At 38.9% G+C, this 23,472-nt stretch overlaps 1 protein-coding gene across 1 annotated transcript in view; it reads right to left on the reverse strand.

The window, feature by feature from the left end:
• The window catches only part of grid2 (glutamate receptor, ionotropic, delta 2), a gene marked incomplete at both ends in the record, with an annotated part of 557,550 nt that overhangs the window by 192,885 nt on the left and 341,193 nt on the right, over positions 1-23,472 (reverse strand). Inside the window, 1 exon segment of the mRNA XM_080004041.1 lies at positions 8,686-8,739. Within this exon segment, the coding sequence (XP_079860167.1) occupies positions 8,686-8,739 (54 nt within the window).

Here is a 23,472-nt window from a genome sequence, read left to right on the forward strand (position 1 = left end):
TTGACTTCTGCACAATATATTTTCGCGGGTCTCCAACCACTATCCATGGAGTAAGTTCAAAGGCGAGTCGGGTCAATTATATGGTGTGAGTGAGTGAAAGAGAACTTTAAGGAAGGAAGCTGAATATGAAATTGTTAAAAAGTATACAAATGGATATTACATAATGTATATGCAGTATACTTTAAGTTACTATATACTTTACGATAACGTTTTAATTGTTGCTAGTGCTGACTGCACTGCCATTTTCTGTACTTCTGCTGTGATGCCTATTGCACATTATTATCACTCCTCTGCTGCTACTACCTGTACTTACTTCTGTGTAGCTGCCATCTAAACACATTGGGCTCACTAGTAAGCAAGGTGGTACATAGTGTTGAAGTGTTATTTTTATTTGTAATTAAATTCGACTTCTTATCCCTTTCTTGACTTGCGCTATTTTGTTGCTGCTGTGAAACATGGATTTCTCCAAAGGGATGCATAAAGTCTAATCTCATACAAGCAATATACAAGACAACTTCTACTAGAAGAATTACACAACATTTCTTGGAATTCAAATTTGGGTGAAAATTCAACAGCCCCCGCTTTAAGTTAACAAGCAAGCCCGACAAACACGTTATCAGTTTAAGAGAGAATCAAGTGATTTTCGCAGCTCTACAGCATCTAAAAGTCAAATGGAAAACTAGTTCAGTTGAGAGTTAAATGTAATACTTTTGGACACTTTTTTTTTTTAGAATTTATCACAAATCCGTCTCCAGTACCAGCTTGTGCCGTAGGTTAAGGGTTTAAAACATCATTTTAAAACACAAAAACTGGAAAATCAATATATTAATAAATAAAATCAGATCAGACAAAATTTTGGGGGGGGGGGGGGGTGTCTGTGGTGGGGCCTCTCTCTCTCTCTCTCTCTCTCTCTCTCTCACTCTTTGCAACGCCCACTAATCTGCTCCAACTGGTAATTTGTGTAGGAAGGAAAAAAACAAGAAGGAAAATAAGCAAAAAAGAAGGGGTCGAAAGGAAACGAGCCAGAATTAAGGGGCAGGAAAAGAAGGAGGAAAGAAAACAAGAAATAGAAAAAGGGAGTAAATAAAAAAGTAAGGGAAGAAAAATGAAGATGAAAGGAGAGAAAGAAAGAAAGCAGGAAACGAAAGAATGAAAAGTAGAGAAAAAAAAAGAGGAAGAAAGAAAGAAAAAGAAAAAGAGAAACATAAAAGAGAAGAAAATGTAAATTACAACTACAAGGACAATGACTTCAACCTACCCTGCAATGGAAGAGTCAAACGGAAGAGAGAAGGATGGAGAGAGACAGACAACGACAAGCAAGGATGTGAATTGCAGATGGTGAGAGAGCGAGCGAGAGAAAGAGTGAGCACTAGAAAAAAGAGAGAGAGAGTATCGGGACCAAACAACACCCAACTACAGCTTTTACACAGGAGAACTAAAGTGAGATGGAGAGAGAGAGAGAGAGAGAGAGAGAGAGAGAGAGATAGAGAAGTAGGGGTGCAGAGGAAGAGAGAGAGAGAGAGAGAGAGAGGGAGAGAGAGAGAGAAAGAGAGAGAGAGAGAGAGAGAGAGAGAGAGAGAGAGAGAAAGAGAAAGCTTTGCATGTGTTCAAATGATCCCCTCTGCTGTGCTAAACACGTCTCGGCTCTCCCAACCCTCTCTCCCCCCTTCTCTCCTCCCTCTCCTCCGTCCTCATCCCCTCATCCCTCATCCTGAGCAGAACGGAGGAGATGGGGGAAGGAGGGATGATCAATTATGAGCGGTGAACTCCCCCTCCGTGTGGCCGTCTGACTGGTGGCTGCAGATAAAGCAGAGCCCTGACAGGCGTACGGCGTCCCTTCATCCATAATAAACCACAGGGAGGGAAGGATGGAGGGATGGCAAGATGGAGAGCGAGAGAGAGAGAGAGGGAGAGAGAGAGAGAGAGAGAGAGTGAAAGAAAGGGAACCACTCGCCCTCCAAATAAATACTGTATCCTCTCTTCCGTTTTGAAGAACCTGGAAGAAGAGTGGAAGGGGGAAGACACTGTCTATAAAAAGGTGGAGATGGACCTAGATGTGGGTCTGGCTGCAAGACCTGAGATAGAACAGAGGTGAAGAAGGGAGGATGAGGGAGAGGGAGGGAGCGAGCGAGGGAGAGAGAGAAGGAAAGAAGTGTGATGTGAGCAACAGCCAAGAGGTAAACCATGGAGGAGGGAAGAGAAAGAGAGAGGGAGGGAGGGAGGGAGGGAGGGAGGGAGGGAAAAGGATGAGGGGAAGGAGAGGACGGTAGAAAGGAAGGTGTATGTGTGTCACTTAAATAGGTGTAAGTTATGTGTGTGTACGTTATATAACTGTAGGTTGTGTGCGTAAGTTATATAAGTGTAAGTTGTCGGAGTGTAAGTTGTGTGTGTAAGTTATGTGTGTAAGTTATGTGTCTGTAAGTTGTGTGTGTGTAAGTTGTCTGTGTGTGGGTGTGTGTGTGGGTGTGTATGTGTGTGTGTTGTGTGTGTAAGTTATGTGTGTGTATGTTATGTGTGTGTAAGTTGTCTGTGTGGGTGTGTGTGTGTGTGTGTGTGTGTGTGTGTGTGTGTGTGTGTGTGTGTGTGAGTTATGTGTGTCAGTTATACAAGTACATACAGTATATGCATACATGTATGCATATAAGTCATGTGTAAGTTATACTGTATCGTGTAGGTGTTTGTTATGTGTGTAGGTTGTGTGTGTAAGTTATGTGTGTGCAAGTTAAAGGTGAATGATATGTGTGTAAGTTAGATATGTGTAATCTTTGTGAGTGTGTGTGTGTGTGTGTGTAAGTTAGTGTAAGTTATACAAGTATAAGTTATGTGCCTGTACTGTAAGTTGTGTGTAAGTTTTAAAAGTGTATATCATTTGTGTGTAAGTTAAATAGCTATATGTTATGTCTGTGCGAGTTGTGTGTATAAATTGTGTGTGTGTGTAAGTTATGTGTGTGTACGTCGTGTGTATAAGTTATGTGTGTGTAAGTTGTGTGTGTGTCAGTTGTGTGTGTGTAAGTTCTATAACTGTAAGTTGTGTGTGTAAGTTGTGTGTGTGAGTTATGTGTGTAATTATACAAGTGTAGGTTATGTGCATATAAGTTATGTGCGTGTAAGTTATATAAGTTTAAGTTCTGTGTCTGTGTAAGAAATAGGTGTATGTTATGTGTTCAAATTAGATAAGTTTAATTTATGCGTGTTGGTGTAAGTTATGTGTAAGTAATAAAAGTAAAAGTTATGTGCCTGTACTGCAAGTTATGTGTGTAAGTTGTATAGCAGGAGTTGTGTGTGTAAGTTATGTGTGTGAAAGTTATGTGTAAGTTATACAAGTACAAGTTATGTGTGTGTAAGTTATGTTTTTGTAAGTTAAATAAGTCTATGTAATGTGTGTGTAAGTTATATAGGTGTATGTTATGTGTATAAGTTATGTGTGTGTATAAGTAATGCCTGTATATGTTATGTGTGTGTAAGTTATGCATGTGTAGGTTATGTGTGTGTAAGTTATAAAAGTGTATGTTATGTGTGTGTAAGTTATAAAGGTGTATGTTATGTGTGTGTAAGTTATATAGGTGTATGTTATGTGTGTGTAAGTTATATACAGTAGGTGTATGTCATATGTGTGTAAGTTATGTGTTTAAGTCATATACAGTCGCTGTATGTTGTATACAGTACAGTATGTAAAAATGTAAGTTATGTGTGTGTATCTTAGGTTTCTGTAAGTTATGTTCTGTAAGTTATGTGTGTGTCAGTTATGTGTGTGTATGTTGTGTGTGTAAGTTATACAAGTGTATGTTATGTGTGTGTAAGTTATGTGCGTGTGTGTGTGTGTAAGTTATGTGTTTATAAGTTATGTTTGTGTAAGTAATCTGTGTCTTAGTCATACAGGTGTAAGTTATACAAGTGTATGTTATGTGTGTGTATGTTATGTGTGTGTAAGTTATGTGTGTGTAAGTTATGTTTGTGTAAATAATGTGTGTCTAAGTCATACAGGTGTAAGTTATACAAGTGTATGTTATGTGTCTGTATGTTATGTGTGTGTAAATTATGTGTGTGTAAGTTATGTGTGTGTGATTTATTAAAGTGTTATCTGTACAGGTGTTATACAGGTACTTTTCTGTCTAGTGCTCAACAAAGCTGCTCCTGTTTTATTCCTGCTATCTTCAAATCAAATCCACAAAACCTGCTTTCGACGATCAAAAACGGGTTTTGTTTTTGAAATCACTTCATAAATAAACCAAAAATTGAGCCTGTAGCCTGAACACCCTTTAAACACCCTTATTGCTGTATTGATCTGTTTTTGGAAAGGCCTTCAACAGCAAAGATCCAGCATTAGTTACCTGTATTATTTCTATGTGACAGGAGAGGTGAGCATTCTTCTGATTCTCACATGACTGTTCCAAAAACACTACCACAGCATTATAGTGATAGATTTTCCAGCAGTAAAGAAAATAAAGTGTCAAACTATGACCCCGAAACGAACGACTCCTATATTGGAGGGAGCTTCTTCAGAACAAGACATCATCATTTTGAGGTTAAACGGATGTTAAAGGGACATTCCACACTAAAAACGGTTCTTATTTGTAGTTACAGTATCTCTGAAGTTCTGTCTCCACGTGATTTAGCTTTTCTTTCATTGTTTCATTTTTTCCTTCAATATTTCATCAAACCCCCTCTCGCCATCACTCGGCATCTGACTATTAATTTTATGACGGACTCCGTTTGCCAAAAAGCACTTTCGCCGGCACTTTCAGCCTCAGCCGAGACACTTAAATGTAAATGTCGATTGAACGGTTTCTTGACAGTATCAAAAAGTGGTCGGAGCGAAGGAGTTGACGGAGAGACGAGCCGGAGCGTCTTTTCGGGTGAGATGAAACCAAAATGAAGAAAGACCTCGTCGATCCCCATGCAAGTGCTATGATATTTCACTCCTCACCCGAGTCAATTTTTAAAAGATTTCAGGTTTTTGATTCGGCGTCTGAGGTATGGGGACGTAAACTGTTGAAGCGGGTCAAACCATAGCACATTCTTTCACTTTTCTGGAAACCGGAATAAGACAATGCAATCGAATCAGTGCTGGGATCGTCCAGCAAGAAGAGGAGTCACGGAGAGGTTTCATCTTTATAGACTGTGACCAGAAAATGGCAAAGTTAATTTTTGTTTTATTTGACATAATTCAACAAAGAATAGATAGTAAGCCTCTGAATCGGGGCCTTATCTATCGTAGAGTTCTAGACAGTGTCCATGTGCTTATATTGTGCTTATATTGGTATAATTTACCAATATTACATTATGCTTATGTAATACTGGTATAATACACTAATATTACATACCTTGCAGTAACATATTATGGTAAGCATCTTTCCGGAAGGAATTTAAGATTGGACACTATTACTGTCAACTTGAAATGACAATTAAACAATTTTAGGGTGTGAATTTGATATAAATTGATCCAACTTAAATTAAACATGCTCATCCAATCATTGGCAGCATTTAGCCCTCATAAAACATAAATAAGCATCCAGATCACATCCAGGCTCACTCGGAAGACTATGGGGTAGTTTCAGACGGGGCAGCGTAAATAAGGACTAGTCACCTCCACCCATCTGTCTGGTCGTGATTCTGGTCTTCCGTCATTATTTCAATACGACAGATAAGTACATTTTCTCCATTGTCGAGGTCGACCTGGGGTAGGCTGACCGGGCGTCCACCTTTACGTTGCGCTCTGCAGCATTTTTATCTCTCGTCCCCCCGTCCCACATGTTCAGAAGACGTCCCACGTTTTGACTGCCACTAGTTTTCAAAGGTCAAGCCACTGCAGGAGAGGCGCCACTCTAAAATCTCTCAGCAGGGACGGCTGTCGTCACGGGGCCGCGTTGGATGTCAGTCAGACAGTGCACACGCGCGTCACAGTGCAGGTGACAGGTCACGGCGCGGGTGACAGGTCACGGCGCGGGTGACAGGTCACGGCGCGGGTGACAGGTCACGGCGCGGGTGACAGGTCACGGCGCGGGTGACAGGTCACGGCGCGGGTGACAGGTCACGGCGCGGGTGACAGGTCACGGCGCGGGTGACAGGTCACGGCGCGGGTGACAGGTCACGGCGCGGGTGACAGGTCACGGCGCGGGTGACAGGTCACAGTGCGGGTGACAGGTCACAGTGCAGGTTGACCTGCGAGACACCACAAAGTCACAAACTACGCAGATTTAGGTGGAATACGATGGACACTAGCAGAAAGAAAAAGGAACTGCAGCTACAACCAAGACTGGGGAATAACTTTTAACTGGGTGAGGCGGGCGGGCGGGGATTCTCACAGAGTGCTTTTTTTTTTTTTTTCCTCAAATTTTGCCAGACTTTCTAAATTTCGCACAGGGGAGAACACTTTGTGAAAGCGACGCAGTACGCGTGAGGCTCACAGAGGGAAAAGCAGAGAGATGTTAAGGGGCAGAATAAAAATGTTTATTTTTTCGAGTCAGATAGATATCATATCAAAAAAGTTTAGAATGCCTCTCAGCGTTGGAAAAGTGTCCCACACAAACATTCTCTTTGTCCCACATTTGGTTCTTCTGGTATCTGGATGGCCCACATCCGTTGACCCAAGGATAAACCTGCTCTGGCCAGGTTGAACTTAAGCCTTCGCTTATGCCTAGATTAGCTCGAACCTCCCTTCTGGATATCAGATTTTTTTTAACCCAGACTGGGGCAGGTCTCAGGGCTACTTTAAACCGTGACTGAGAAATGCCAATACAGTTTCATTAAGATTAAATGCGAGATTAACTCTCAGATTAGGCCACATCTGTGTCTGTGACACTGCCCCTAGGAATGATCTCTCAAAAGGTAAACATCACATCTACAAACTGCCATCATGAAGTGCCACCTCCCGAAGAACCAAACTCATTCAACTAGATGTCTTTCTATGTGTCTATATACAATAGATTACATGCCTTGTGTCTAGATAATATCTTATACATTTGTTAAGTGGGCTGGCACACTACGCATAACGCACACCCATTCACACACTGTTATTCTGCATCTTATTGATATAAAAGCCAAGTTCTGCTGCGTAACTCCTCCCACAATTTTCAAGCTATATACACGCGGAATATATCAAAACAACCAGCCCAATTGCTACAGGTGGGTTATAAATTTGTGGAAGGTTTTTGACGGTTTAATGAAATATTCCACTTTTTGAGCCAAAATGATGCCGAAGAGAATTCCTATGGGAAGGAAATACAGTAGAATAGAGAAGAAATACAGCCATCATGGAAAAATATGTAAACGTATTAGGGCAATTTCATAATGCCCTGCACATAAATACACACACGTACGCACACACACATCATTTTTCAATGGGTGTGTGTCGGCATGGACCCCCTGGCGTAACACACTCGTGTAATCAATCTGATCTCCATGCATGTGTGCACTGACACAACAATAAAATATACACCAGATAAATACGATACATTCCTGAATTCTTCTCTGTTATTTCCATAGGCACGATTCAAAAGATACTGTTGACATTGATCCTTTTTATAGCGAGGTCAAAGATGTGTTTCTTCTGAAACACTTGTTAGGAATATAATTTAAAAGAAATGATGATATCATACAAAGTACCATCAGAGTCGTGTTTTCTAGTCGTTATTCATTTATAGAGCTTGAGGGTGAATTGCAGCGCAAAAGAAAATGTCAATAAAATTATGCATTACCCTGAGAAATGTTTGTGTTCTGAGAAATATATTGGAACAACACAGTCGTGCTGTGAAAAGGCTGTTTTCCACCTTTTCACCGGAAGCACTTTCACAATTAATAACCCACAAGTCCTTTTTTGTAAATATTCTAATTTTATTAATTAGTTCATATCTTGCCATTAGAATTATAAGGGTTTTTCTGCAACTTTTTTTTTCTTGTGTCAAGCTCCTAGTTTAAAGTTTCGGGCAGTGCATTTTTTTTTCAATAATATTATTTATTTGGTTAAAAAACCCTCAACGTGTTCAACCATTCATTAGATTACGCGTTGTTTTGGTATGCACGGTATATTACAAGCATTATGGTTATACCATTCTACTTACTGTGGATGTGGATTAGAATAAAGATAGTTTAATCTGGGAAAGAATGGTTGTGAAAAGTGGTTACTTTACAATTCCAGTGTATTTTTTTGTTATATATTTCATCCCTTTAGGTATTTATTTTGAAATCTTTCTGGAATTTCGTTGTCATCTTGAACAAATCAAATCCCGAAATAGGCCCATTAATATTTCACGCTGCATCCAAGTTCTGGTAAATTGATATGAGCGTGATATTTGCCAAATGTGGGAATTTGGTGTGTTCTTCCAACTGGCGACAGCAATTCTGAAGTTTCTCAGGAGAAAGCAAAAGTATTGCAAGAAAACTAAAAATGGGGGCACTCATCAGATCAGTGGTTTCTCAACAGTATGTTCACTGTGGTTCCAGGATGTTAAGTTATTGTGCGGAATGAAATGATAACAGTTCCCCCTCCGTCTTACTTTTTGTCAAACATTTTGGTTTTCCAAGTTTTTTTTTGTTATTTTGTTTTCTTACTGGGGGGGAAACTGGAGCACCAGACATATCAAAATAAAATTGTTCTCTAATTGCCAAAAACTGTCACATATGATCACAAAATCGGAAACAAAATGGGAGAGAAACCGAAATCCAAAATAAGGTGGAAACACTCACCTCATTGATGAGGATCCAGTGACAGTCGAAGGCCACCAGGTTGGTCTCCACAACCTGGGCAAAAAAAAAAACAATGTTAGTCGAGCGAAAGGAGCACAGCGGTGATAATATCTCAAAATTAGTTTATGAGAAATATTCATAGAAATCAGGGACATAGTTAGTTTTAGATTACTTCTTTAAACAATACATATAAATAAATTTATAACAAATAATATAAAAAAAATTATAAATACTTATAATAATAAAATACATATTATATATACAAACATAAATTCCAAAAATACAACATTTGAAATTATGTAAAAAAAATAAAATGCATTTAAAAAAATCTATGAAAATAAATGTAATTGTAAATGTAATATTCATCACATTATCTAAAACACTCCAAAAAATATTGTTTAAAACTCTGCCAGCACTGAAATGTGTACCACGCTGTGCACATACACAATCAATACACTTTTATCATCACATTTGGTCGTTAAATCGTAATGCTATTTAACTTGATGTCACTTGGAGCCTGTGTTAACAGACTGGGCTACTTTTGATCACATTGGACTGGAAGAAATAGCATCAGGTGGGTACATAAAATATGGGTTAGGGTTAGGGTTCCCATTCCTCCAAAGAGCTTGTTTATATTTTACATGTACTTAAAAAAACAAAAACAAGGCCTTTAGCCTGAATCTAACTATATATATACAGTATATATATTAATATTTATATATACAGTATATATATTTATATATATATATACACATGCACATACATATATATAAATATATACATACATACATATATATATATATATATATATATATATATATATATATATGGCGGGGTGCTAAGCAAAATCCTGACGGGGCCGTAGCACCGGCAAGCCCCGGCGTAGCTGCAGACAGGTTACCGTGAGGCAAAGGATCATGGGTAAAGTAGGATCAAGTAGAAGTAGAATTATCTATTTTTAAAAACAAAAATCCATATGTTGTGATGTATGAAAAGACCCAAAATGAATAATCTGAGCAGACTACTTGATAACTATGAGCATGTGATTTAATCAGCCTTTGTATAGGAATGATTCTGTCCCAAGATTTTTTATCCATATAAACGGTTTCCACCAGACGACGGAATGAAAGATGTATTATATAAATATATATGTAAATTTGTTTCCCCACGCACATTTATTACTGATAATTTCATGCTTTATAATGTTTGATGGGGTCTGTCAAGCATAACCTATGTATACCCTGTCACTGATAATAGATAGATAAAACTGTTTTTCAACAAATTGTTATTGATATTTGTGAAAAAATACATCTTACTTATTGCTAATTATAAGATAATGAATTTAACCCAGAGTAAAATGATTGGTGCGGCGGGCTTTTGAGGATGGAATGTTTCACCCCGTCAAACCCCCGTCACAAATAATGCATGTGTAATGGACGATCGAAATAAGGCTTTTGCGCCTGAGGTGGGAAAATATGTTTCTGGGGAGTTTAACGTGTATATTACACGATGAAATATCGAAATTGATTCTTTGTTATTGAACATTGTGAAAATAGAAAGGCCAAATGGCGCCCGTCCCATGAAATGACTCATAAACTAAATAAATTTAAATAAGCGGAGTTCAGAGGCAATAATTTGATGTGGATGAACTGCATCGACTCACAGTCGAAATGTTCTTCATGACAAAAACTAAAAAATAAATACAATTCTGATGAAATGTGTATTTTTTTTTTTATTATTTTCCTTATCTCTCTCGTGCTTAAACGCTGCTCTATTTTCAAAATGAAAGGCTCCCTCCTTCCTTATCTGCACTCGTTCATTCCGAACACATCACACGCTTTTCTCCCGTTTCCATTTCATTAAAACAAACTCCCTCCACTTTTTGTGCGCGTTGTTGTGTTTGTTTCTGTCGCGCTCCTCCTCTTCTAATCTCCCCTTTCTCTCCGTCTTTCTGTGATCCTGCTCCCCTCCGGCCAAACACGTCACCAAATGCATCCCTCCTTTTCCCCCAAATTCATCCCTCTTTTCTTCGTCTACCCTGCCCTTCTCATAAATTAATTACGTTACAGATTTAGGTTCGTACTATATAGACATTTTTTGTCTGTTTTTTTTTGTACATTTTCAGGTTTTATTTTATTTTTATAAAGATGTGAATTTCATATACATACATAAAGTATTATTTTACGTTATATTTTAATTTATCTTCACACATATACTGTGTATATATATATATATATATATATATATATATATATATATATATAGACACATATATATATACAGTATATATACATTTACCTTTGGTTAAATTTTCCTTATATTTTTCCTTTTTTTGGGGTTTCCATTTGCATTGGCAATGTAAACATACGTTTCCTATGTTGATAAAGCTCTTTGAATTGATCTGAATTGAGAAATCCCTCCATCTGTTTGTTGTTCTCTCTTCCCCCGCCCGTCTCATTAGTAGATCTCCAAACTTCCCCGCAAGGTCACTGCTTGGGGGGAAACTTTGAGCGAGTGATTTGGGGGCTGTTTGTAAGCTCCATCTATGGATCTGCGTGCGTGTGTGTGTGTGCGTGCGTGTGTGTGCCTGCGTGTGTGTGTGTGTGTGTGTGTGTGTGTGTGTGTGTGTGTATGCGCTAACTTCTCCCATTATGACCTCCCCGTGGCAGCCGTCTGGACAGATGTTTGGGGCTAATTAGTGAAAGGGCAGATACTTAACACTAGTCATGACTCCTCTGGGTGTACAAGCCTTCAATACACTGTCTGACACACGCGTGCACGCACGCACTCACTCAAATCCACATGCAGGTTTTTCCCATGAAATATTCATTCCTTTCATCCGTCAATTCATCCAATGAACGTCTGTGTTTTGATGCTCGCGTGCGCATTCACACGTTCAGCCGAGCGGTGCGATGCGCGACCGGCAAGCGATTTCGTTCCGAGCGAACACATCTTGTGAATGACCCCGGGCGTCTGGAGTCCGACGCACGTTGGTTTTCGTTTGCCGACTCTGTAACTCCAGCCAGACTCACAGGCGTTCCCTGAGACCGGGATCTCGATCCGGCAACGAAAAGAGCCGGTGAGCGGCGGCTCATGCAAGGAGCATCAAGGAGTCCAACAAGCTCCTCGAGTTTGGATTCAGAGAGTAGGCGAGCGAGAGAGAAGAGAGAGAGAGAGAGAGAGAGAGAGAGAGAGAGAGAGAGAGATAGCTAGTGAAACTTATCAATACAACTCAAAGAATTTGGGGGAAAAAAAGAGACAAATGTCATAATTCATATTAAATGGTAGTCATTTCAACTTTGCCTTCCACCAAAACAAATAATTTGGACAGAATTGAATAATTCTTTTGAGAATTCCGTTCCCAGCTCAGAGCCGAACCGACACGTCTTCTCGACCCTCGTTCACGGCTCAGGAAGTCCTCCCTCGCTCACCGTGCGTTACACCGACCGAGCCCAACCAACCAAGAGTCGGGAAAAGTAAACCAATCTCTTTTTTCCCCGAGTCACTCGCAAAGAGCCGAATCTCCGAAAATAACTGAATTTTCAGAACGAAGACACAAGGAAGGCTGACGTGTAATTCTAACACAGAGTGTAATAGGATTCGTGCAAACACAGACCAGGACCCAAAACACACCGAGACACTGTGATGCGTTCATGTTGTCCTGATCCCTGTTTGGCGTTTGAACCGGGTGCCTTAAGTTCTCTTTCTCTTTACCTCTCTCTCTCTCTCTATCTCTCTCTCTCTCTCTCTCTCGCTCTCTCTCTCTCTCTCTCTCTCTCTCTCTCTCTCGCTCTCTCTCTCTCTCTCGCTCTCTCTCTCTCTCTCTCTCTCCCTCTCTCTCGCTCTCTCTCTCTCTCTCTCGACACAGAGAGACAATCACGACAGAAAGATCAGGACATAGTGATGATATAGATATAGATATAGAGGAGGGGAGGACCAGAAGAGGAGTACAGAGAGACGGTGATGAAGAAGTATTAATTAAAAACCTTTGGGTTATAGAGGGGAAAAGGGAAGAGAGGGAGCAAGAGAGAGAGAGAGAGAGAGAGAGAGAGAGAGAGAGAGAGAGAGAGAGAGAGAGAGAGAGGGTGTCACTAATAAACAAAGTCTCTTAAATGGAAAATTAGTTGCGTGATTCAATTTCATGCCCTATTTGTGCTCAAATCAAGCAAATAGCTCATAGCCTTAAACTACACACAGCTCACTCCCATACACATGTAAATAGAGCTCACACAAGCAGAGAAAATACACACAAACTCACAAACACACACACTCACACTGTTTTAATACATTGATACCAAATAAATAACTTCTTAAAAAAGTATTAAATAACAAACAAATAGTTATTGATATGGAAAATGCACTTATACAATTATATAAGTGAATTTACTTTTTAACTTTTTTAACTATTTTTTGACGTTTTTAAATATTTATCAAATCATGTCAAATGATAACCCTCTACAGAATGTGGGATGTGTGTTGGAATTTGACCGATGCAATTCCCTTTTTATGTTGTAATTTAGACGTTTTGCCGTTTATAACCATAAAAACCTTCCTCAAACTAGCTGTTTAAAACCATAAAAACCTTCCTCAAACTCGCTGTTTATAACCATAAAAACCTTCCTCAAACTAGCTGTTTAAAACCATAAAAACCTTCCTCAAACTCGCTGTTTATAACCATAAAAACCTTCCTCAAACTAGCTGTTTATAACCATAAAACCTCCCTCAAGCTCCGTGTTTAACCATGAAACCTTGGATTCGCATGCATAAAATCTGTCCCTGGTGCACAATAAATAAGTAAAAAAGTTGATTGGATCAATTACATTTACAAACTCGCCCTTAACCCGACCGACTGAACCAACCGACTGAACCCAACTGAACCACCAGAACCACCTCACCCTCTCACCAACCTCTCTGCCAACCTGTGGACAAAACGACAGCAACGCCATCAGCGCTGCATCCCCTGAGGAAGCCAACGCCACTGCCAAAAGCTAAGTACTCTCCCCCAGTGATTACACCCACCGGAAACCATGAGCCAGCAAAGTACATGGCGCCCATTTAAACGATTCAAACGAGTCAAAGCACCCTACCATTCACAACATTATTAATAGTAGTCCCGATACTGTGGCATCATGCTAAACCGATAGAAGCTAATGGGGTCCTCGAACATACGACCCTACAACCGATCGGGTACACATGGCCAAAACCACCATGCGCCTGGGACTGCATGAGACATGCCGGCACCCATGTCAAAACACCTCTTAATTCTGAAAATAACACAATCTGTAAACGGCCACCAGGTTGGACCGCACTGCGCATTATCCAAATTGCACCTCCGAGGCCAACATGGGTGTTTTCAGTCCACCCAATCTGGAAAATCTGAAGGGCAATTCCCGGGCAACTGCTCTGTAGTGTAGATAAAGCCCAACGACATTCCCATAGTGGAGGGTGGCTATTCCATTCCCGATGTTCTGCTAAAGCAGACCAGGCAGGTCCCCGGTCTATTCTGGCTGTGCGGAGGCCGTAAGCTGACCACTACCTTGCCCGGCAATTGGTCAGGCCTATGTGCCCGGGTAGCGGTGGCACAGAAAATGTCCATTGTCACCGCAGCTGACCTCAAACTGCTTACCAGTGCTCCTGCCTCTCCCAGTCATGTCAGCAGGCGCTCGGTCGGCTGTATTTTCTGACGCCCCCAGTGTCTATGTTGACGCGATAGGAGTCCTAAGGGGGGTCCCTGACAAATACAAGCCCGAGAACCACAATTTTAATGGAATCACATTTATAACCTGTCCCTGGTGCACCATAAACAAAACAAAAAAAGTTGATTGGACCAATTACATTTACTATACTCAGCAATGGTTCATCAACTACCATGAAACCTTCCTCAAACAAGTTGTTTATAACAAGGAAACCTGCCTCAAACTAGCTGTTTAAAAGCATGAAACCTTCCTTAAACTAGCTGTTTAAAACCATGAATCCTTCCTCAAACTAGCTGTTTATAACCATGAAACCTTCCTTAAACTAGCTGTTTATAACCATGAAACCTTCCTCAAACTAGCTGTTTAAAACCATGAAACCTTCCTCAAACTAGCTGTTTATAACCATGAAACCTTCCTCAAACTAGCTGTTTATAACCACGTAACCTTCCTTAAACTAGCTGTTTATAACCACGAAACCTTCCTTAAACTAGCTGTTTATAACCATGAAACCTTCCTTAAACTAGCTGTTTATAACCATGAAACCTTCCTTAAACTAGCTGTTTATAACCACGAAACCTTCCTCAAACTAGCTGTTTATAACCATGAAACCTTCCTTAAACTAGCTGTTTATAACCACGAAACCTTCCTTAAACAAGCTGTTTATAACCACGAAACCTTCCTTAAACTAGCTGTTTATAACCATGAAACCTTCCTTAAACTAGCTGTTTATAACCACGAAACCTTCCTCAAACTAGCTGTTTATAACCACGAAACCTTCCTTAAACTAGCTGTTTATAACCATGAAAACGTCCTTAAACTAGCTGTTTATAACCATGAAACCTTCCTTAAACTAGCTGTTTATAACCATGAAACCTTCCATAAACTAGCTGTTTATAACCATGAAACCTTCCTCAAACTAGCTGTTTATAACCACGAAACCTTCCTCAAACTAGCTGTTTATAACCACGAAACCTTCCTCAAACTAGCTGTTTATAACAATGAAACCTTCCTCAAACTAGCTGTTTATAACCACGAAACCTTCCTTAAACTAGCTGTTTATAACCACGAAACCTTCCTTAAACTAGCTGTTTATAACCATGAAACCTTCCTTAAACTAGCTGTTTAAAACCACAAAACCTTCCTTAAACTAGCTGTTTATAACCATGAAACCTTCCTTAAACTAGCTGTTTAAAACCATGAAACCTTCCTTAAACTAGCTGTTTATAACCACGAAACCTTCCTTAAACTAGCTTTTATAACCATGAAACCTTCCTTAAACTAGCTGTTTATAACCATGAACCTTCTCAAACTAGCTGTTTAAAACCATGAAACCTTCCTTAAACTAGCTGTTTATAACCACGAAACCTTCCTTAAACTAGCTGTTTATAACCATGAAACCTTCCATAAACTAGCTGTTTATAACCATGAAACCTTCCTTAAACTAGCTGTTTATAACCATGAAACCTTCCTTAAACTAGCTGTTTATAAGAAAGAAGAAGAAGAAACAGTCTTTATTAGTCACGCAACACACCACACTACAACACATGCTTGCACACACACACGCACATGCTTGATGGTGGCCGGTGAAATGGCTCCTCTGCATTTAACCCATCCTGGCTTGTCCTTCCTCCGGGGGCACAGCCAGGAGCAGTGGGCAGCATACGTAGACGCACCACGAAACCTTCCATAAACTAGCTGTTTATAACCACGAAACCTTCCTTAAACTAGCTGTTTATAACCACGAAACCTTCCTTAAACTAGCTGTTTAAAACCATGAAACCTTCCTTAAACTAGCTGTTTATAACCACGAAACCTTCCTTAAACTAGCTGTTTAAAACCATGAAACCTTCCTTAAACTAGCTGTTTAAAACCATGAAACCTTCCTTAAACTAGCTGTTTAAAACCATGAAACCTTCCTTAAACTAGCTGTTTATAACCATGAAACCTTCCTTAAACTAGCTGTTTATAACCATGAAACCTTCCTTAAACTAGCTGTTTATAACCATGAAACCTTCCTTAAACTAGCTGTTTATAACCATGAAACCTTCCTTAAACTAGCTGTTTATAACCATGAAACCTTCCTCAAACTAGCTGTTTAAAACCATGAAACCTTCCTTAAACTAGCTGTTTATAACCATGAAACCTTCCTTAAACTAGCTGTTTATAACCATGAAACCTTCCTTAAACTAGCTGTTTAAAACCATGAAACCTTCCTTAAACTAGCTGTTTATAACCACGAAACCTTCCTTAAACTAGCTGTTTATAACCATGAAACCGTCCTTAAACTAGCTGTTTAAAACCACGAAACCTTCCTTAAACTAGCTGTTTATAACCATGAAGCCTTCCTTAAACTAGCTGTTTATAACCACGAAACCTTCCTCAAACTAGCTGTTTATAACCACGAAACCTTCCTTAAACTAGCTGTTTATAACCATGAAAACTTCCTTAAACTAGCTGTTTATAACCATGAAACCTTCCTTAAACTAGCTGTTTATAACCATGAAACCTTCCATAAACTAGCTGTTTTATAACCATGAAACCTTCCTCAAACTAGCTGTTTATAACCACGAAACCTTCCTCAAACTAGCTGTTTATAACCACGAAACCTTCCTCAAACTAGCTGTTTATAACCATGAAACCTTCCTCAAACTAGCTGTTTATAACCACGAAACCTTCCTTAAACTAGCTGTTTATAACCACGAAACCTTCCTTAAACTAGCTGTTTATAACCATGAACCTTCCTTAAACTAGCTGTTAAAACCACGAAACCTTCCTTAAACTAGCTGTTTATAACCATGAAACCTTCCTTAAACTAGCTGTTTAAAACCATGAAACCTTCCTTAAACTAGCTGTTTATAACCACGAAACCTTCCTTAAACTAGCTGTTTATAACCATGAAACCTTCCTTAAACTAGCTGTTTAAAACCACGAAACCTTCCTTAAACTAGCTGTTTATAACCATGAAACCTTCCATAAACTAGCTGTTTATAACCATGAAACCTTCCTTAAACTAGCTGTTTATAACCATGAAACCTTCCTTAAACTAGCTGTTTAAAACCACGAAACCTTCCTTAAACTAGCTGTTTAAAACCATGAAACCTTCCTTAAACTAGCTGTTATAACCACGAAACCTTCCTTAAACTAGCTGTTTATAACCACAAAACCTTCCTTAAACTAGCTGTTTATAACCATGAAACCTTCCTTAAACTAGCTGTTTATAACCATGAAACCTTCCATAAACTAGCTGTTTATAACCATGAAAACCTTCCTTAAACTAGCTGTTTATAACCATGAAACCTTCCTTAAACTAGCTGTTTATAACCATGAAACCTTCCTTAAACTAGCTGTTTATAACCACGAAACCTTCCATAAACTAGCTGTTTATAACCACGAAACCTTCCTTAAACTAGCTGTTTATAACCACGAAACCTTCCTTAAACTAGCTGTTTAAAACCATGAAACCTTCCTTAAACTAGCTGTTTATAACCACGAACCTTCCTTAAACTAGCTGTTTAAAACCATGAAACCTTCCTTAAACTAGCTGTTTAAAACCACGAAACCTTCCTTAAACTAGCTGTTTAAAACCATGAAACCTTCCTTAAACTAGCTGTTTATAACCATGAAACCTTCCTTAAACTAGCTGTTTATAACCATAAAACCTTCCTCAAACTAGCTGTTTAAAACCATGAAACCTTCCTTAAACTAGCTGTTTATAACCATGAAATCTTCCTTAAACTAGCTGTTTATAACCATGAAACCTTCCTCAAACTAGCTGTTTAAAACCATGAAACCTTCCTTAAACTAGCTGTTTATAACCATGAAACCTTCCTTAAACTAGCTGTTTATAACCATGAAACCTTCCTTAAACTAGCTGTTTATAACCACGAAACCTTCCTTAAACTAGCTGTTTATAACCATGAAACCTTCCTTAAACTAGCTGTTTAAAACCATGAAACCTTCCTTAAACTAGCTGTTTATAACCACGAAACCTTCCTTAAACTAGCTGTTTATAACCATGAAACCTTCCATAAACTAGCTGTTTATAACCATGAAACCTTCCTTAAACTAGCTGTTTAAAACCATGAAACCTTCCTTAAACTAGCTGTTTATAACCACGAAACCTTCCTTAAACTAGCTGTTTATAACCATGAACCTTCCTTAACTAGCTGTTTAAAAACCATGAAACCTTCCTTAAACTAGCTGTTTATAACCATGAAACCTTCCTTAAACTAGCTGTTTAAAACCATGAAACCTTCCTTAAACTAGCTGTTTATAACCACGAAACCTTCCTTAAACTAGCTGTTTATAACCATGAAACCTTCCATAAACTAGCTTTTTATAACCATGAAACCTTCCTTAAACTAGCTGTTTATAACCATGAAACCTTCCTTAAACTAGCTGTTATAACCATGAAACCTTCCTTAAACTAGCTGTTTATAACACGAAACCTTCCATAAACTAGCTGTTTATAACCACGAAACCTTCCTTAAACTAGCTGTTTATAACCACGAAACTTCCTTAAACTAGCTGTTTAAAACCATGAAACCTTCCTTAAACTAGCTGTTTATAACCACGAAACCTTCCTTAAACTAGCTGTTTAAAACCATGAAACTTCCTTAAACTAGCTGTTTAAAACCATGAAACCTTCCTTAAACTAGCTGTTTAAAACCATGAAACCTTCCTTAAACTAGCTGTTTATAACCATGAAACCTTCCTTAAACTAGCTGTTTATAACCATGAAACCTTCCTTAAACTAGCTGTTTATAACCATGAACCTTCCTTAAACTAGCTGTTTATAACCATGAAACCTTCCTCAAACTAGCTGTTTAAAACCATGAAACCTTCCTTAAACTAGCTGTTTATAACCATGAAACCTTCCTCAAACTAGCTGTTTAAAACCATGAAACCTTCCTTAAACTAGCTGTTTATAACCATGAAACCTTCCTTAAACTAGCTGTTTATAACCATGAAACCTTCCTAAACTAGCTGTTTATAACCATGAACCTTCCTCAAACTAGCTGTTTAAAACCATGAAACCTTCCTTAAACTAGCTCGTTTAAAACCATGAAACCTTCCTTAAACTAGCTGTTTATAACCATGAAACCTTCCTTAAACTAGCTGTTTATAACCATGAAACCTTCCTTAAACTAGCTGTTTATAACCATGAAACCTTCCTTAAACTAGCTGTTTATAACCATGAAACCTTCCTTAAACTAGCTGTTTATAACCATGAAACCTTCCTTAAACTAGCTGTTTATAACCATGAAACCTTCCTCAAACTAGCTGTTTAAAACCATGAAACCTTCCTTAAACTAGCTGTTTATAACCATGAAACCTTCCTTAAACTAGCTGTTTATAACCATGAAACCTTCCTTAAACTAGCTGTTATAACCATGAAACCTTCCTCAAACTAGCTGTTTAAAACCATGAACCTTCCTTAAACTAGCTGTTTATAACCATAAAACCTTCCTCAAACTAGCTGTTTAAAACCATGAAACCTTCCTTAAACTAGCTGTTTATAACCATGAAACCTTCCTCAAACTAGCTGTTTAAAACCATGAAACCTTCCTTAAACTAGCTGTTTAATAACCATGAAACCTTCCTTAAACTAGCTGTTTAAAACCATGAAACCTTCCTTAAACTAGCTGTTTATAACCATGAAACCTTCCTTAAACTAGCTGTTTAAAACCATGAAACCTTCCTTAAACTAGCTGTTTATAACCATGAAACCTTCCTCAAACTAGCTGTTTAAAACCATGAAACCTTCCATAAACTAGCTGTTTATAACCATGAAACCTTCCTTAAACTAGCTGTTTAAACCATGAAACCTTCTTAAACTAGCTGTTTATAACCACGAAACCTTCCTTAAACTAGCTGTTTATAACCATGAAACCTTCCTCAAACTAGCTGTTTAAAACCATGAAACCTTCCTTAAACTAGCTGTTTATAACCATGAAACCTTCCTTAAACTAGCTGTTTATAACCATGAAACCTTCCTTAAACTAGCTGTTTATAACCATGAAACCTTCCTCAAACTAGCTGTTTATAACCACGAAACCTTCCTTAAACTAGCTGTTTATAACCATGAAACCTTCCTTAAACTAGCTGTTTATAACCATGAAACCTTCCTTAAACTAGCTGTTTATAACCATGAAACCTTCCTTAAACTAGCTGTTTATAACCATGAAACCTTCCTTAAACTAGCTGTTTATAACCATGAAACCTTCCTTAAACTAGCTGTTTATAACCACGTAACCTTCCTTAAACTAGCTGTTTATAACCATGAAACCTTCCTCAAACTAGCTGTTTATAACCACGTAACCTTCCTTAAACTAGCTGTTTATAACCACGAAACCTCCTTAAACTAGCTGTTTATAACCATGAAACCTTCCTTAAACTAGCTGTTTATAACCATGAAACCTTCCTCAAACTAGCTGTTTATAACCATGAAACCTTCCTTAAACTAGCTGTTTATAACCATGAAACCTTCCTTAAACTAGCTGTTTATAACCATGAAACCTTCCTCAAACTAGCTGTTTATAACCACGTAACCTTCCTTAAACTAGCTGTTTATAACCATGAAACCTTCCTCAAACTAGCTGTTTATAACCACGTAACCTTCCTTAAACTAGCTGTTTATAACCATGAAACCTTCCTTAAACTAGCTGTTTATAACCATGAAACCTTCCTCAAACTAGCTGTTTTATAACCACGTAACCTTCCTTAAACTAGCTGTTTATAACCATGAAACCTTCCTCAAACTAGCTGTTTATAACCACGTAACCTTCCTTAAACTAGCTGTTTATAACCATGAAACCTTCCTTAAACTAGCTGTTTATAACCATGAAACCTTCCTTAAACTAGCTGTTTATAACCACGTAACCTTCCTTAAACTAGCTGTTTATAACCATGAAACCTTCCTCAAACTAGCTGTTTATAACCACGTAACCTTCCTTAAACTAGCTGTTTATAACCACGAAACCTTCCTTAAACTAGCTGTTTATAACCATGAAACCTTCCTTAAACTAGCTGTTTATAACCATGAAACCTTCCTCAAACTAGCTGTTTATAACCATGAAACCTTCCTTAAACTAGCTGTTTATAACCATGAAACCTTCCTTAAACTAGCTGTTTATAACCACGAAACCTTCCTCAAACTAGCTGTTTATAACCATGAAACCTTCCTCAAACTAGCTGTTTATAACCACGTAACCTTCCTTAAACTAGCTGTTTATAACCATGAAACCTTCCTTAAACTAGCTGTTTATAACCATGAAACCTTCCTCAAACTAGCTGTTTATAACCATGAAACCTTCCTTAAACTAGCTGTTTATAACCATGAAACCTTCCTTAAACTAGCTGTTTATAACCACGAAACCTTCCTCAAACTAGCTGTTTATAACCATGAAACCTTCCTCAAACTAGCTGTTTATAACCACGTAACCTTCCTCAAACTAGCTGTTTATAACCATGAAACCTTCCTTAAACTAGCTGTTTATAACCACGAAACCTTCCTTAAACTAGCTGTTTATAACCATGAAACCTTCCTTAAACTAGCTGTTTATAACCATGAACCTTCCTCAAACTAGCTGTTTATAACCACGTAACCTTCCTTAAACTAGCTGTTTATAACCATGAAACCTTCCTTAAACTAGCTGTTTATAACCATGAAACCTTCCTCAAACTAGCTGTTTATAACCACGTAACCTTCCTTAAACTAGCTGTTTATAACCATGAAACCTCCTCAAACTAGCTGTTTTATAACCACGTAACCTTCCTTAAACTAGCTGTTTATAACCATGAAACCTTCCTTAAACTAGCTGTTTTTAACCACGTAACCTTCCTTAAACTAGCTGTTTATAACCATGAAACCTTCCTTAAACTAGCTGTTTATAACCATGAAACCTTCCTTAAACTAGCTGTTTAAAACCATGAAACCTTCCTCAAACTAGCTGTTTATAACCACGTAACCTTCCTTAAACTAGCTGTTTATAACCATGAAACCTTCCTTAAACTAGCTGTTTATAACCATGAAACCTTCCTCAAACTAGCTGTTTATAACCACGTAACCTTCCTTAAACTAGCTGTTTATAACCATGAAACCTTCCTTAAACTAGCTGTTTTTAACCACGTAACCTTCCTTAAACTAGCTGTTTAAAACCATGAAACCTTCCTTAAACTAGCTGTTTATAACCATGAAACCTTCCTCACACTAGCTGTTTATAACCATGAAACCTTCCTCAAACTAGCTGTTTAAAACCATGAAACCTTCCTTAAACTAGCTGTTTATAACCATGAAACCTTCCTTAAACTAGCTGTTTATAACCATGAAACCTTCCTTAAACTAGCTGTTTATAACCATGAAACCTTCCTTAAACTAGCTGTTTATAACCATGAAACCTTCCTCACACTAGCTGTTTATAACCATAAAGGCTTCCAGATGCTCCTTGCAGGGCACACAGTGTTCTGTCTCCTCACGCTTGGCTCGTGTTGCATCTAAGGTGTCCCCCAGCTCCTAAGGTGTCCCTCCTCTTCCTTCTCTTCTTCTTCCTCCTCCTCCTCTTCCTCCTCTTCTTCCTCCTCCTCCTCTTCCTCCTCCTCTTCTTCCTCGTCCTCTCCCTTCTCCTCCTCTTCTTCCTCCTCCTCTTCCTCCCCCTCCTCTTCTTCCTCCTCCTCTTCCTTCTCCTCTTCTACCCTCCTCCTCTTCTTCCTCCTCTTCTTCTCCTCCTCTTCTTCCTCCTCCTCCTCTCCCTTCTCCTCCTCTTCTTCCTCCTCCTCTTCCTTCTCCTCCTCTTCTTCTTCCTCCTCCTCTTCCTTCTCCTCCTCTTCTTCTTCCTCCTCTTCCTCCTCCTCTTCTTACTCCTCCTCCTCTTCCTCCTCCTCCTCTTCCTCGTCCTCTCCCTTCTCCTCCTCTTCTTCCTCCTCCTCTTCCTCCCCCTCCTCTTCTTCCTCCTCCTCTTCCTTCTCCTCTTCTACCCTCCTCCTCTTCTTCCTCCTCTTCTTCCTCCTCCTCTTCTTCCTCCTCCTCCTCTCCCTTCTCCTCCTCTTCTTCCTCCTCCTCTTCCTTCTCCTCCTCTTCTTCTTCCTCCTC

Source organism: Zeus faber (assembly GCF_960531495.2).
Source record: "Zeus faber genome assembly, chromosome: 7".
Lineage (NCBI taxonomy): Eukaryota > Metazoa > Chordata > Actinopteri > Zeiformes > Zeidae > Zeus > Zeus faber.